This window comes from Falco biarmicus, chromosome 7 (genome assembly GCF_023638135.1).
Source record: "Falco biarmicus isolate bFalBia1 chromosome 7, bFalBia1.pri, whole genome shotgun sequence".
NCBI classification, from domain to species: Eukaryota; Metazoa; Chordata; class Aves; order Falconiformes; family Falconidae; genus Falco; species Falco biarmicus.
Genome location: NC_079294.1, coordinates 57049141 through 57065377, shown reverse-complemented (window position 1 = coordinate 57065377; position 16237 = coordinate 57049141). Strand labels below are relative to the sequence as shown.

Below are 16237 nucleotides of genomic sequence, written 5' to 3'. Positions count from 1 at the left end.
GTGGCACCGCTGGCCAGCGAAGGAGGCTGAGAAACTTCCAGAGCCATAGTAAAGCAATTTCTCAAAGTATTTTACCCATACCTTAAAAAAAAAAAAGGGTATTCAGTCCCTGGATTTGCCATAAGGATTATGAAACACCACATCTACCTACCTGAAAACCAGGAATGGGCATTAAACAAACACAGTGAAATTTAAATTTTCGCCTGCGTTGGAACTGGGCTGCCAGGGCAAAGGGAAGCCCATGTAACGAGAGCTGAGGCAAAAGGCAGGGGTGCCTGCTGCTGCCCCTCAGGGGGGCTCAGCAGGGCCCAGCTGCCCCCTGGGGCCCACCCCTGAGGTCTCACCAGGGCCCAGCTGCCCCCTCAGGACTTGTCAGGGCCCAGCTACCCCCCCGAGGGCTTGTCAGGGCCCAGCTGCCCCCTCAGGGCACATCAGGGCCCAGCTGCCCCCCCGAGGGCTTGTCAGGGCCCAGCTGTCCCCTCAGGGCACATCAGGGCCCAGCTGCCCCCCCCCGAGGGCTTGTCAGGGCCCAGCTGCCCCCTCAGGGCACATCAGGGCCCAGCTGTCCCCCGAAGGCTTGTCAGGGCCGGCTGGGAGGCCCTGCGCCATGAAGGGCACCTTCCCTGCCCCAGGCTGGGTGGAGGCTGCCGCGGGCTGTGCGGAACAGGCCTGGAAGAGCTGAAAGAGATGGAGTGGAAGCGAAGCCTCGGCTGGCTCTGGCCTGGCACCGAGCCCCTGGGGCGCCATGATGTGTCTGCACAGCGGGCGAGGAGCGGAGACCTGCGGTGGGCAAGGTAAGGCCTCTTGCAGGCAGCCTCTGTGTGGTGAATGGCAGCCCTGACACCCTCCCTCTGGGAAGATGCCTGTGCAGAACGAACAGGTTAGGGGTGTCTGCTGGGTTACGGTCGTGGTTTTGCAACAGGTGCCATGCTAGGTGCTGGGGCTGGGGGCTCCGGCAAGGAGAGGTGCCGTGGGCTGACTGGGGTGCTGCAGGCCTGAGAGGTGCTGGTGTGGCTGCCGCCGCCTGAGGAGAGGGCTGTGCGGTCACGGGTCTGCCTTCGTCTCTGCCATGTTCAGGCCGGCATAGCTGCTTCTCCACCTGCGCTTCTGTATGGCTTTCTCACGTCAGGAAAAACGGGTGTAAGTGGTGTGACTGATCTTCCATCACTTGTCCTGAAGGCCCACCAGCCCACGAGCACATCAGTGCCCTCAGGAAGGATGGAACGAGGTGCCAGGGGCTCGGTCAGCCCCATGCCCACCATGTGAGGAAAGCTGTGCTTCTGGCCCACTCAGCACGGCAGCCCCGGTCCTGGGCGTGCTGGGTAGGTGAGGCTGGTACAGTAGCAGGTCTTTGGTAGAAAAGGATTAAATTTTTCTGTAGAATTATAAAATATAACTGGGCTTGAAGCTGGGTTGCCTTTGGAAAAGTACTTTATTCTCACTCTGGTAATGTCTTACTGAAATTAACTGACAATAGAAATTACTGTTTTGTAAGGAATAGATACAAAACCCAGTTTAAGAAAGACACAAGAGCTAAAACTAATTCACCAGTTTCTTCAAGAAAAAGCAAAGGGTGAATGCCATCTGCACTCTGACTTCCTTTTACATGCTCTAAGCTTTCCCTGTTCTTGTTAATTTGTGCGCCACCACAGACGACCTTTTTAGGACCAGAGGTAGAGATGATTTGAATAAGCCTGCTGGGTGTGAGCTCCTGCAAGCTCTAGGGAAATACCCATTCTTGCCTAGCTTAGAATTTTTATTTCTAGTTTTTAGTAACTTTCCATACAGCTTTCATCTTAACATACTGCAGAAAGTCTTTGCTTGGAGGAAGCAATAAGCTGTATAAATGAGCTGAAAGATAGGAATCAGCATTTATCACAGTGGGGATCTAGCAGTTCTTTACTGAAAAGAGTTTTGTGAAGCCTATTCAGTACTTGAGGAAAATTTGCAGGATGCGTAACAAGAAGTTGCTAACAGATTAACGCCAGGGCAAAGGGTGAATGCCATCTGCACTCTGCCTTCCTGAGCTTCAGATGAGGTCCACTGCAGACTTGAATACCAGCATTTCTTCTCAGAGCAGCGAAGGCTTACCTGTATGGCTCTTATTGACCTTAATGCAGTTTTCTTGACTGCACAACTAGATCTTACAGGTCCCATTCAGGAGGGTGAGCTATAGGGTGAAGGACATAACTTGCCCTGAAATTAGCATCTAATAGCTCATGTAACTATACAAACCATTCTTCACAGAAACCAGACTAGAACCAAGCTGACTTCACTATGAACAGACACATTGGTATTTTTGTATTTATTAAATTAAAACCACACAAAATATAACTGCACACAAGAACACACATCTGATATTTCAATGTCATATCTCACAAAGAAAAATCTCTTGCTGTAACTCTTCCCTTTTATTAGCAGAAATCCAATATGCAAACAGTTGTTTAACCATAAAGGCTTTAACTAATCAAAACAAGCTGAATTCCCCTTTCTAGGAATACACCATAACCACACACAGACACACACACAGAGTTCCAAGGCAAGTTCTGCAGCCCTGAAGTAGACAAAACTTCCACAGCAAACTTGCATGTGTTTGCAGAATAATTAAATTCCTATTATTTTCGTAGTTTGTCATTTACAAGCAAACTTTAATATTTTTAAATACTTAAAACAAATTTCACTTTAACAAGTATTTACAAAATCTTTACTAAAGATCAACATCCTGCATAAAGGTGACCTCAAGGATACATCATTGCTACCATGCTACAGTTTGCACAGAAGGGGTATAAAGGCCATTGCTAGTTTTGGAAGGCTTAAACCCTTTGTTGATATAGCATAAAGGACATTAACCTATGGAAGGCAGAAGAGGTCGTAATTTCAGTGCAATTACCCATTCATGACTTGTTTTAAGTATATCAAGACGATGAGTCCAAAAGACTTGGGTTTTGAACTATTGACCGTTTAGTTCTTTAAGAACTGATTTCATGGAAAGTTTCCAGGCCATCACATTTGTCTTCTACTGGTGATATGAAGAAGTTGCATAGGGACCTTCCTCATCCTCCTCCTCTCTAGAAAGAAAATGATCATAATCATCAGATCAGGAGCATATCATGTCTCAACAGCAAAACTGTAATGCAAACGAAGATATCTATTTTGATCCATTATGAAAACCGGTTAAGACTGGCATTGCCTAACAGGAATATTACTTGCAGTATACTACTGTTCAGTATGATCTCTGGAGTTCTCAATTATGTTGTTTCAAGAACAGAATGCTGAAAACAAAGCTGTGTAAGTTCAACAACATTAGAACGTTATCTAGAGTTTAATGAATTATTCTTGACACTTAAGTGCCAAATCAGTAAGAAATATCGTAAAGGATAAACAAGTGGAGGGCATGCTGGAGTTCCAGTACTGTTGCTTTCAATTTCTTTTTTTTTAAAAAGCAAGCTTACTTTTAGGTTTCTTTCAGCCTTTTGATTGGCAGGGGATACAGATGGACCAAATGAAGCAAGAACAGGAGCAGTCCATCATAGTTCTAGCTGGATCTGTGTCTTGATGCTGCAAGGATATTCCTTGAGTGGGCTCCTCGACATGTTATTTCCTATGTATCAATCAATATCGAGACTGACCTCTTAGATTTTCTTAGGAGAAAACAGTTGCTCCCAAGTGCTACTGTTAATGTAATGACTGGATAAACCAAAGTAGTGTTGCTATTCAGAAAATCTGAGGGAAAGTATCTGTCTACTGTTTACTTGACAATATAGCCTTTAGAAAAAGGTGGTTATGTAAACCTATTGCAGTGTGGCATCCCGCATTGTTTTCTACTATTGTACTTCAAAATTATGTTCTTGAGAGCCTATTCTTAAAGCTGCTGCCAATTTTAGTGTTTTGGTGAGAACAGAAAGACTTAGCAGTTGCTACTCCGTGAGCTTCAAAGAATTTCCAGTTACTTTTAATACTGTACATGCCTCCATACAAAGGTAAGGTTATTCAAACAGTCCAGTAATGGTATAAAGCAAAACCTGTATATTCCAGACTGTAATGATGCAGACATTTCCCTGTGAACTACTAAAGATGATCATTTTTCTACAATTTAAATTTCATTTATCCTCCCCTGAACAGAATCAGAGGAAGGAACCCTACAAACTAATCAAGCTGCTGAGTAACTTGCACTCATCTTCCCAGCCCTTCCCTGTTGGGTAGTCCAGCAAAATTATCATCTTAAGCCAAAGACTTGGTATTTCTTTTGCCTTGAAACAGTCTTGTCAAAAAATGAAACCTCAAAAAAAAAAAACAAACCCAAAGAAAAAGCTTTTGGATGAACGTGGTAATTACTGCAGGATGTGTGGTTACAGTAGTAGTGAGAACAGATTTTTTAGTGACACTACAGACCCAGTATCAAGCACGACTCTTTAAGATACCGATGATCTGTGTATATTTAAGTAGTATCTTGTATCATCAATTCTGCATTCAAAACTGCCATGGAATACTACAATTTGCAGATGCTGTTCATAATACCTTAGCATGACAGTAAAGTAAGGAAGCAAGCAATTCCTTTTTAGCTGAATAAACACCAAAGCACTTTTGATCTATAAATTGTCTCAAGACAATACAATTTAAAACGTTTTTCAGAAGTGAAACCTATCAACATACCAAGCTTGTAAGATTGGACTGCAGGACTGTAAAATTCAACCACAACTACTTGGCTGAAGCTAATTATTTCCAGAAGTGTATTCTGAAGCTCTTCTGGGGCAATGGGTTTCTACCCACATGCTCAGAACATAGCTGCAAAATGCAATCTCCTGCTAGTTTGTGAGGATGTAGGGTAACTGTTATTTCAGCCCCTAGGCTGCCCAGTAAGGGTGAAACTCACTTTCTATGCTGTACGCTGAAAATTACATTGTACTACTTAGTTTTGTTATTTCCCCTTTTAGGAGAGTAAAATGTGGCAGGGTTACAGCTGAAAGACCTTCCCTCTAATCAGAGGCTGCCAGAATTGGCCTTTCTGTTGTTCTTCCTGAAAGCCTTAATATAGGAATAACATCCATCATGACACAGCAACAGCCAAACACTGGACCAAAATTAGCTGCAGTTGATTATGGTGGAGAGTAGGGATGAATACAGAGAACCGAAGAGTTGAAATAGTGATGTTAGCAGGTCTTCAGACATCAAAATAACAAAACGGCCAGTCGAGGCTGTTTTGTCTTCGCTTCCCACGTGAAATACACACCTGGGCTATGGGGTCTGACTTGGCAGCTGTCAGTAGAGGGCACAAGACTGGCCCTTGGGTTCCGCTAGCTTTGCAGGGTTTGTGTACACGGCCAGGACATGAGAACCAGGCAGTAGTCGTTCTGCTTGAACCTAAGCAAAGCAGTGACTGCTTATAATGCTCAAAATAAATTTCTGACCAAGGCTCGGGCATGCTGTAACTGGCAGTAAGGGTTGGCAAGAACAGCTTCTAACCTTCTGGCCCAGGCTGCAGGACTAGGCTACATGATGAGGTCTACAACACAGTACTCCCAGCCAACGTAATGGCCAGGTAATATTACTATTGTAGAACTTCAGAAGCGTACATAGCAAGTACAAGTCTGTTCCAATGGCCTACAAACAAGCCAAGCTTTATGTGAAATGAAATTACACAGTAGTAGCTCCAGCCCATGGCCCACAAGCGCAAACATGGCAGTTTGTGTATGTTTAATGACCAAACGATTTTCTTCACTTTTAAGATGCTTAAAATAGCAAAGTGGTAAGTTACTACAACATTCTCCTTCAGGCAAAGGGAAAGGAACAGCACAGCATTACAATGCTTTGTAGTGCTGTCTCTTCCTGTTTGCTGTTGCAGCTTTGCCCAGTAGGTTACAGGAGCTGGAAGACATCTACTGCAAGCTATTCTATGCATCAGGCTACAATAAAAATGCTAATAACCACCTCTGTAAGACCAAGTGCACCTGAGTGTGAACATGTAAACTCTAATCCAATGCTTGGATGCTTCTAGAATCCACTATTAAACAAGGCAGCAATCTGAGTTTGTGAGTTAATCACTTTTGGAAGCCCAAAAAGATTCTCCTCCACAGGCAGCCTCCTTTATTGAGGTATCTGTTTTCTTAGCTGATAGCCAATGATGGTGAAAAATTATTGGGCAAATTAACTCAATTAGTTATCAGTTTCAAATGGTTCAACACCCTGCCTTTTCATAGGTTCAGGTTGAGGCAACTGAGCAGATGACAATATATGGTTCTGCTCCTGTGCTGCACACCAGTTATACTGGCTCATACAACCAATAGTGATTAGAGTGGCTCTATTCAATTACAAGGTTTTCAAGATGAGACACCACAAGGCAAATGCAGAAAGATATGACCTGTCCCAGAAGCTCAGTATACGGCCTTAGCGTTCCAGTCTACCACAGTACCACCCTAAAATCTTAAGGACTCTGTAAAGAGCTTGCATTAGACCTCTGGTGTTCAACTAGCTGACAGAAAAAGCATCACTGAACATAATTTCAGTTTCAGCATCCTGAAACATGCATAACAGCATTCTGGGCAATATGAAGCACTACCTTATTTTCTTAAACTATTACAAGTTGCTTTTCTTGCATGTGTGTATAAACTAATAATGGGTATTCTTCCCTAATATGCAAATCTATGTGTTGGTAACATATGCTACAAACCACCATGTTATCCTTTTGCATTTCTTTTGGTCTACTAAAAATATTGCTCAGAACAAACAGGTCTTAATGCCTTGAGCTACATCTTGGGTAAATGTAGCTGAATGGGGGATTCATTAACCAGTGATCTCTTGCTCAATGAAACTCTCTAGTAAAAGTAGTATTACAGGCAGATCTAGCCATACGCTTAAACTCTAAGAGTGGTACAAAGTGAGTAGATCACATCACAGAATCTTTAATGCTCATCTAATTGCACGGGTATTAAACTTCAATAGCTGGTCTAAAAGTGCACCTATGTGTCCTTTTTCGTGTATAATTTTTCTACCTAAAAGCAAGAGGCTTTAGCTGGGAAGAAGCTGACTTTAGAGATTAATATACTTCATTCCTTTTGAGAGCACTTAAAAGGGCGACCTCAAGAGTTACGATTAAACAATGTAATTCGCCATAAGCTGTCTTTGTAGCACAAGCCTGTTTCTGACTATGAAAATGCCTGTACAGTTTGATCAGAATCAGTGCATGTATGTGCATGTGTTCTTGCCAACTTTAAGGGACACCAAAGTAAAGAGCAATTTAAGAGATGTCGTGATTCTCTCCATCTGTCAAATCAAGCTCACAAGTATGGTGAAGCTATGACTCTTCAGGTTTTGGAACTGACAGATCTGCTTCTGCCTGCAGTTCTTTTAGTTCCAATGTTCCTTTTGGTGGTGGCAGATCTAACTCCTGGTGCTCTTTCTTACTCTCTTACCGCAGTGCTGGTGCATATCATGTTCTAAACAGGCCTTGAGAAGGCAATCTGAATACAGAAGGCCAGAGTAGCTGGAAACAGCACTCAATTTCCTAAATGGCTTTTGCTAAGAACTGAGAATTTGCATACTTGTGAAGCTGGTTTACTATCATGATGGCTGTCCAATTTTCACAGCTGCCTGCTCCAAGCATGGGACAAGGTACAGGCAGGAGGGAGAATAGGTGCCTCCTGGGGAGCTGCTGGAGCCAAGGAAGGCATGTAGCCACCTTCCTGTCTGGGCCCAGAAATGCCATTGATGGTACACAGCTGAGAAGTTATCCCCAGGGCTTTCGGCAGCTGCCTCTCTCTACTTCTGCTCTGCATGGAGTAAGCGTTCACTGGTTCTTTGGCACTTCCTGCCCGCTGTAAAGAGGTGAACACAGCTGGAAAAGATCAGGCAAGGATGGCTTTTGGGAGCCATGACTGAAAGCCAGAGGTGATGGGGTGGAAGGTGATGTGATGAGGACTTCATCAGACATACAGGAAGCTTTTTCACTTGAGAAGCTTTAGGTAACACCCTGCTCAGCAGACAGCCTGCAGCTCTGTACTTCATGCCTCCTGTAGCATCATGACAAATAAAAATCTGTGCTCTATGCATAATTAACAAAATTACCTGCTAAATCCAAACAGGATGTGGTAAAGGAACTTATCTTCCTCTATCCATTATTCTTTGGAAGGAAATCTGGTAGCAGGCCCTAGTTTCCCAAGTTGTAACTTAATATAGGAAATGGATATTGGTAGTAGCAGTTTACTACTTGTGTGGTGTCACTCTTGCTGTATTGGCTCTGGTCATGGTGCAGCAAGGTCCATGTGAATTTCCTTTTGTAAATTAGCATGTTATTTTGTTGAAGGGATGTTAAAATAATTGCCTTCCTCTGGCAGGGACTGGGGTTTCCTGCCACCCAGCTTAACTGCTGGGTCAACAACTACTCTAATCTGTTAGATAGGTATGTTTAATGATCTGAGAGTCACAGCGGCCCATTTAAATAGATCCTCTACACTGTTGTAAATGTAACAACACACGTGAATTGAGTTTGAATAGAGAAGAGTCTGAATTCCAACAGCTATTTTTCCTCTTTCATGCAGTCAATTCAAAAGAAAGTAACTGACAAGTGTGTTAACAAGATGTGAAACCATTCCAGCCTTCCTGAGACTGTAACTCTAAACCTTGGCAACAGAGAGTTGAATATGGAGTGCAATAGGTAATGAATTAAGATGTCTTAGGGGATATTTCTCCAAACGAGGCTTGTCCAATTGCTAAATGCAATACACTCCCTCTCCAATTTTTGTCTATTGAACAAAGTTTTTAAGTTGCTGAAATAATCCCTAACTTCTTACAGAAATGATGCTTAATAAATGCTTTGGTCCTGAAAGGTTACTTTCTTCTTAACATGAAAAGTATGTTGCTTGCACTCAAAATCAAGAATATGTGAAATGAACCAGGACAATGGAAGAAGTTTTGCATTAAACAGATTTGCAAAAGCAAAGTACATATCTGCAGGCATAACCTCCCTCCAGCTCTCTGCCAAGAGGAACAATGCCAGTCCCCTGCAGTCGCACCTTTTATTGTCATGAGAAAGGCCACCTTGGCATCACCCACCAAGGCAATTTCTGCAGAGAATGAACAGGCCAAACAGTCAGCCTAAGAGACTGCTTGTGAACAAGATGAGGAAGCTTCTCCCAAGGACACAGGAAAACAAATGCTACTCAAGTCCATTCTTGCTCTAAGTCTTTCTGTACTCTCTACAGGGTGCACACACATGTGAGGGGATCGTCACTGTGGCTGAGAAGTCAAAGGGTACTGCTTTTTTTATGAGAAAAGTGTGTGGGAACTCCTGGATGCACAACGAATACTGAAGAAAAGATAGAGAAGTCTACATAGGTGGACCCACAAAGGGACTGCATAGGGAAAGGAGATAACTGAAACGGCAACATGAAGAATATTTACACAATTATGAGGCAATTTGGGACAGAAGAAAAATGCAATTAGTTTCCACATAGACTTTGACTTAGGACTCTACTGAAAACTACGCCCATTTACACAGCAAGACATCTCGCAGAATGTTGGGCTTCTAGCTCTCAGATTATTGCTGTTCTATAAACAATGTGTTGTGAGGCAGCCTTTATAACTGCTGTATCAAGGCATCTGCTGATGGTGTGCTCTGAATGTATCTGGTGCATGATAATAGCATACACTTACTGTTGACAAATTGAAACTATAGATGCTGTCTGAGGGAGCTCACAAAGTGGGTTCAGCTTAGACTAAAAACCCTTCAAGATGAGATTAAGATGCTTAATTCTAAAAGCGGCATTTACCTGACATTGTCATCTTTTAGTTTCCTGGCTGCTTGTTTGGATAACTTAATCTGCAAGTCCAATCTCTGTAGGAAATCTTTGGCAGATAGTTCTTCTGGTGCAGTGGGCTGATTGTCAGGCTCTTGAGGACTGGGAGAAGAACTACTTTCTTCCTGAACTGTCACTAGTCCTTCATCACAAGAAGGGGAGCTGTCAACAGTTTCATTCTCAGGAGACTCCAGTGAATTAAGTCCATTGAACAGTAATGGTTTCTCTGATATAACAGGAATATTCAGGGTTTTCCTCAGAAATATACAGTCATTAGTGAACAGTTTATTTGCCCTCTTTATTTGTTCCATCTGAAAAAGACAGGAAAAAGGTAAGTTATTAGGTTTTGGCAAAGTATAAAGTACTAACTTTCTGAAGTAGTACAGTAACTTTTAGTTACAATAAATCTATACTTTCTTTACAGCAGCAATGACTTCAGGAAAGGATTTTTTTGCATTCAGAGTGATTTCAGAATGTATGTTCTGTCTTAGCCTTGTTAACACCCTAGGTTCTTCCTTTTATGTATACTTGACTCCAAAATATTGGTCTTTCCAAAGTCTCGCGCTACCTAAAGATGCTCTTCTTGAACAGTCTTCCAATCTCTATACAGGCTCACATGAACAACTTGCCAAAGAACAAAAAGTATTGCAAAAGTGCTGCTGATTTGAATTTGCTTTGGAGTAAGACTCAGAACTGCTAGCAGCTGCTGCAGGTGAACTCTGGTAAAAAGCATGCATAATACAAACAAGGGGTGATAAATGATAAAGTTACCTTGAGCATTCTAGCTAGCACATGTTAGTTACGAACAGTGAGCACCCCAAGTCTTGGAAGAGCAGTATATGCCTCCTCCATAGTACTTTCCCCCAGCTGATGAAACAACTTCAGACTGCAGGTGAAGTTCTGATTTTGAGTGAGAAATCAGGCAGTAAACAGAAGGGGGGGGACTCTTAACCACTTTGTAATGCAGATACATCAACTAGTGGCTGCATTTGTCCAGTAAACTGGACCTACAGCATGTTCAACAGCAACCTCATGTATGTAATAATGCATGGTAAGGTGACCACATAACGGCTGAAATACTTTTTATGCAACTTTTACCCAAAGTACTACTACTTTTTATGGAACTTTTACCCAAAGTACTACTGACAACCTATTAATCAGTACAATCTACTGACAGAAGCAAGAAGATATCTTCTTTCTCAGTGTACTAATACATAACACACTACTTGTTCTATATTTAACCTGAGAATCCATTATAAATTCCATTGCTTTACAGGTAAAGAAAACCTCCTGTTTTCTTTATATTACCCTTGCTACTAAGAATGTTGTTTAACTTCTTACCATGATTTCCCTTCCAAGTCAACAACAAATAAACTAGCTTTGTATTTCTCAACTGCAAGCTTTTAAAAAACGCATAGAAATCGGTATCCATGATTATGTGACTTCAAGCTTTAGTTATAACCTGAACTCACGACTTCATTAGGAAAAATCTTAAGTGAAAGAAAAACGATCATTCTAGTTCCTTGGGGATTGCAATAAGCAGAAATCCCTAATCACTGCAATACTGCAGTGATAAATGCACTCTAAGCAAAACCTGCTTGAAAACAAGTATAAAGAGAACTGAAAATACCTCTTGCCTGCATTAGAGGTGTTATTCAGTTTTATTAAACTAAATGGAGCTAAACTGAGTAAGAATAAAGGCTCTAAGTCTTGTAATAATAGCAGTCTTACTGCTAGTACAATAGCCCAGAAAAAGCTGAGTGCTTGAAGCACTAGCCACTCAGTACTTCAAAGTCCAAAGTATCTTGAGTTCAGTGGTCAGATAATGAAAAAATTGCTCTACCATCTTATCCTTGTCACTCTTAAACTCTTCTAAACTTTGCCACTACTTGGAGTCCTTCCCAACTACAAAAGAAAAGACCGTTGTTAACAGGTAACTGGGTTAACATGCCTGTGTGTTTCTTACACTGAACATGCTAGGAGGGGAAGCTGTCTAAAACCAAGGGAAAGCAGTGGAGATGTTAGTCTTTCCTCTCTGCAGATGCAAGACTGCGTGGCCACTTGCAGAACTGGAATAAACTATTGCATGTAAGCTACACCTGTACTGTGTAGTGAGAGTATCTGCTGTAGGGGCATTATAGATCTGGTGTCATGTACAGGTGCATTTACTTGGGTCCTGGAAGCCTGATGAAAAAAGCCCTAAAAATAAATAGGAGATTCTCTCTAGAAAGGCTAGGTGTATGGGAGAGTAGTAAAAACAGTGCAGTTAAGTTCAGCAGTAAGCTATTTCTACCCATTAAATATACAAAATGGTACTCTTAAAGACAATGCTAACCTGTTGATGCAGATGGCTAAAAAGATGAAATTATTAGATTTAAAAACCCCTTTCAAAACCTAAGTAACTAACATCCAGTGTCAGACAGTAAGTTACTACAAATAAGAGAAGCTCATTACTCTTCCAGCTCCTGAAGCCTGGAAACTATTTTTAGTTAGCCTTACACAGTATAGGGTGTAAATTCTCTCCCAAGATGAGTACCATCTGAAAGGCATAAAGGAAGGTTCACTTGACTTAACGAAACCTATAATGGCCATCGGATGCTAGTGTAAATGTCAATTGTTAAAATGTCTAAAAGTTGTCTGTTTTGATGGATATAAAAAAGTTTAAATTGCCAGCTGGAGCTCTTCTCTAAAAATACAATACAAAAGCTGAAAACAGATCTCTGCTACAGGATAGTTGGAAGGTGATGCTTCAATAGCTGATAAATAATGCACTGTACTGCTATTCTCCATCCTACTTCATTGTAACTCTACCTCCAGCTATTTCTTCCTAAAATACCTTTCAAATACAATCTTGTGGCATTTGGGAGGCTGTGTATCTTTGCACTGAGTAACAATGAAATGGGAAATGTTTAGTTCTAAATAGAACCACCTCAGGCTTGAGCAGGTTACTTGATATATGCAGTATATACTCCTCCTACAACTTAATGACACCATACATTCATAGGTGTGTGGAATGCAGGACTTAATAGGTTTTTTTTTAGTGCTAGGAGAACTTGAATGATTTGTTAGCTCAGACCTCTAACAGTGAAAGCGTGTGCTAAAGCCTTTCCTGTTAATACTTTAAGTGAAGCTGCACTAATGCATAAACTGGTGCTGAACTAATCCACCAAACCAGCTTCTACTGATAATAGTCCTCTTCCTTCTCTCTTCTAAACAGATACCTTTGTATGATGGAAAACAGAACTCCAGCTGAACCATATATACAGCACTAAACATTAAGTCCCAGTGTTAATTTACTCAACAGTGTTCAAAGGAAGGTCTAATGAATGCAAGCCATACAAGATTAACAGACAGCATCTGGGGAGAGGGGTGAAGGGCAGCGGATGAGGGCCAAACAAAGGACACAGATCTCTCTCCCTCAACATCGTATTTTCATCCCCCTTAAACTGCCCATGCTACCTCAGGCCAAGGCAGGCACTGGACTGGAGGTCTCCTGCTACAAAGTAACTCCCAGTGAGGAAACCCAAGGGGGGAAACTTGGGAAAACAGTAATACTGAAGGTAATGGCAGCCAAAGATAATGCTGATGTTCCCATCACAGCAACTCTCACTTCTAGCCAAGTACAGGAGATGCAGGAAGCAAATACTCTTTAGAGGAAGTCCCTCCTTGTCATTGTGTGAACGCATAAGATTCCTCATTTTGCTAAAAGTAAACATGTTTGCATATATTCCTTATTCTGGGCCAAAACCCAACAAAGCAGAAACACAATGGCTGACTTTGGCTAACTTGGCATTGCTCTTAGTTTAAACTGACACAAAATGTCCCTTTCTCAACTGAAGCCTATAACGATGCAGCTCCAGTTTCTTAAGCAGAATACTAGCAACATTAAATAAATTATTTGTTTAAAAAAACCAGCATTTATATACTTTAAATGCATCATTAGCACAGCAAAAGCTTCAACTCAGACTATGAACAAAGTTTACGGTTTGTAAGTTAAACCTTTTTTTCAGACTGTACAGGTTTGATCCATAGCTTCATTTAGCTGAAAGGGAGTTGTAAAGTGTTTAGAAATGCCTCTTTTCTAGAAGACTACTATTTTAGGAATATGTTTATATTTTTCACTTACTGCAGTGAGCAAATACACTTCTGAATGAAGAACAATATAGCTACATCATTTAGACCTGAGACTTTTATCTATTATGGGAAATACTGCCAAAATTAAAGATTCAAACAAATCAAATGAGCAGCTCAGACCACTTTGCTTTGCTCCTGTAGCGTGCAAAACTTTGTTTTAATGAGGACCAGTGTAAATCCAAAATGCCATTAACTCTGTTGCCAACAAGATTTGGTCAAAAGTGGCTTAATCTTTTTTAAGGGAAGAGAAACAGATTTTTAACCCTTCTCACAACAAAGGCTGAATGCTGTTGAAGTTGCTGGAAGGCTTTGGCAGATCTTTCAGAACGAGAGAAGGAAAATAAACCAATTCCACACAGAACCCATTAAGTTGGGACTGCACTGTACATCTTCTAGAAAGAGCCCAACTGGAAGGTGCTCTTCCCAGCAGGTGTGGAAGTGACACTGACTGCCCATCAGCTGCTTGGCGCCAAGCAGTTTTGCATGTGGGACTACTGAAACTGCACACAGGCATGTCAGTTGGTAGCCCACTGGGCTCCAAATAAGCTGGAATGAAGGCAGGGCAGGTGAGCGCTGCTCTGCAGGGAATGGCAGGGTTAGGGCCTGCTGGTACTCCTGGTCGGACTCTGCGTGTCTTAGGCTGGCTTATGCCTTTGAACTTCAAAGGCTTGTGACTGTGAACGTTATCCACAGAAGGAAAAGGAAGAGAAAAGCAGCAATGCTTTCAAATCAGTGGTAAATCAATTCTAGGCTGGTAGATGACAACAGAAGGATTCCTAGTGCTGAAGGTCCTAGAATGAATTATTTGTTCTTGTCACAGCCTGTGTGCAAACCTCGAAATAATTACTCTCTTCAGGATAAGTTTAGTTACGTTGGAGTGTTTTGTAATCTGAAGCGAGGGTAGCGGAGAACTATCAGGGGTGCAGAGGTTTACTGGGTGGGCGGCAGGGCACCCCCTTTCCCCACGGCGGCCTGGCCTGCCCAGCACCCGCCTGCTTCAGCCCGGTGCCGGTGAAGCCCGGTGCCCTGCTGGGGACTGGGCCGGGCGGCGTGCGGGCAGGTGACACCAGCTCCGGCGCTGAAACCAACACTCGCACCGTGTCCGCGGGCCGAACCGAGCCCGTAAGCCCGCTGCGGGCAGGCAACGCTTACGGGACAGCTCGGCGCTGCGGCCTCCCGGCTGCTTCCCACTCCCGCGCCGCTCCCCCTTGGGCCCCGTTACTTTCCGGGCCTGACAACCGTGCACCGCCCGGCCGGCAGGCCGTCCCGCCGGCGCTCGCCTTACCGTGACGCCGTACTTGAGGGCGATGCCCTGCAGCGTGTCCCCGGCGCTGAGCCGGTGCTCCACGTAGCGCTCGGCCAGCGGCGCCGCCACGCTGGCCGTGCTGCCGTACGAGCGGGCCTTGGTGCGGGCTAGCCGCTGCGACAGCTCGGCCTCCGACTCCGGCCCGCCCGGCGGCTCCTCCCGCAGGGACTCGGCCATGCTCCCGCCGCGCCTCAGCGACCGCGGCTTCGTGCCGGCTCCGCGGCCGCCGCCGCTCCGGGCATGGCTCCCCGCCCCCTCAGGCACTGCCCGCCCGGCGGCCGCGGCAGCAGCGGAGGCCCCGGCTCGGCTGGGCCCGGCTCGGCCCGGCTGGGGCAGGCCCGCCGCGCATGCGCCGCCGGCGGCAGCGGGGGAGGCCGCATGCGCGGGGGCAGGGCGAATGGCAGGGTGGCGGGCCGGGCAGGGAGCGGGGCGGTGTTTTCCTGGGAGAAATGGCGAGGCGCTGCCGTTCTCCGTTTCCGCCCGTGACTGTTCTTTCGCCGTGGCGGTGGCGGGGCCCCGGGCCCTGGCTGCCGGGGGGAGTCGGCTGGCCGTGGGGACTTACCGGCGCTCGGCAAGGCCCGGCCACCCGTCCCTTTGTGCGGGGTCCCGGAGCCTGTGTCGCTGTAGCGGGAACAGCCACGGCTCCTCCAGCGGCTCCGGCGGAGCGAGCATGGGGCCTGCTGGCTGCTGGTCGGCGTCCCGGCAGCGCGCAGCTGATCGCTGGAACCGGGCAGCAAGGAGTGTGAAAAAGAATGTAAAAAAAGAACAACTTTGGGCATAAGTGCACAAATACAAAAGCAGTGTAATTACACCAGTGTTATTAGAACAGTAACAGGTGGCGAAATTAGTTTGAGGAAAAATTTAAAATATTCATGTTCTTGTAAAGCAAATACAGTAACTATTTTTATGTGAGTACTTTGCCAAGGAACCTGTGTCCAGGCTTGCTTTGGCAACGGATCCATGATGACTGAACTGGAGCTTTCAAACAAAAACTGTGTGGTAACTG

The 16237-nt window shown here is 44.2% G+C and overlaps 1 protein-coding gene across 2 annotated transcripts; it reads right to left on the bottom strand.

The window, feature by feature from the left end:
• Nucleotides 1-1413: 1413 nt before the first annotated feature.
• Nucleotides 1414-15592, bottom strand: LYSMD2 (LysM domain containing 2). 2 transcript variants are annotated; one of them, XM_056346868.1, is made up of 3 exons: nt 15211-15592; nt 9765-10102; nt 1414-3068 (listed from the first exon to the last, which is right to left on the bottom strand). In XM_056346868.1, exons 1-3 carry the CDS (start codon nt 15406-15408, stop codon nt 3017-3019), a joined length of 588 nt encoding a protein of 195 aa, XP_056202843.1. In that variant the 5' UTR covers nt 15409-15592; the 3' UTR covers nt 1414-3016. The 2 variants fall into 2 exon arrangements, with proteins under 2 accessions (XP_056202843.1, XP_056202844.1); XM_056346869.1 differs by lacking the exon at nt 9765-10102 and having other exon boundaries at nt 15211-15560.
• Nucleotides 15593-16237: the final 645 nt, after the last annotated feature.

Bases quoted from the DNA above. Each gene is read 5' to 3' on its own strand.
- LYSMD2 (XM_056346868.1), bottom strand. From the start codon at position 15,408: ATGGCCGAGTCCCTGCGGGAGGAGCCGCCGGGCGGGCCGGAGTCGGAG. The intron at 10,103-15,210 runs GTAAGGCGAGCG...TGTCTTTTTCAG, and splicing joins CCCTCAAGTACGGCGTCACG to ATGGAACAAATAAAGAGGGC. The intron at 3,069-9,764 runs GTAAATGCCGCT...TTTTCTTTCTAG, and splicing joins CTAAAAGATGACAATGTCAG to AGAGGAGGAGGATGAGGAAG.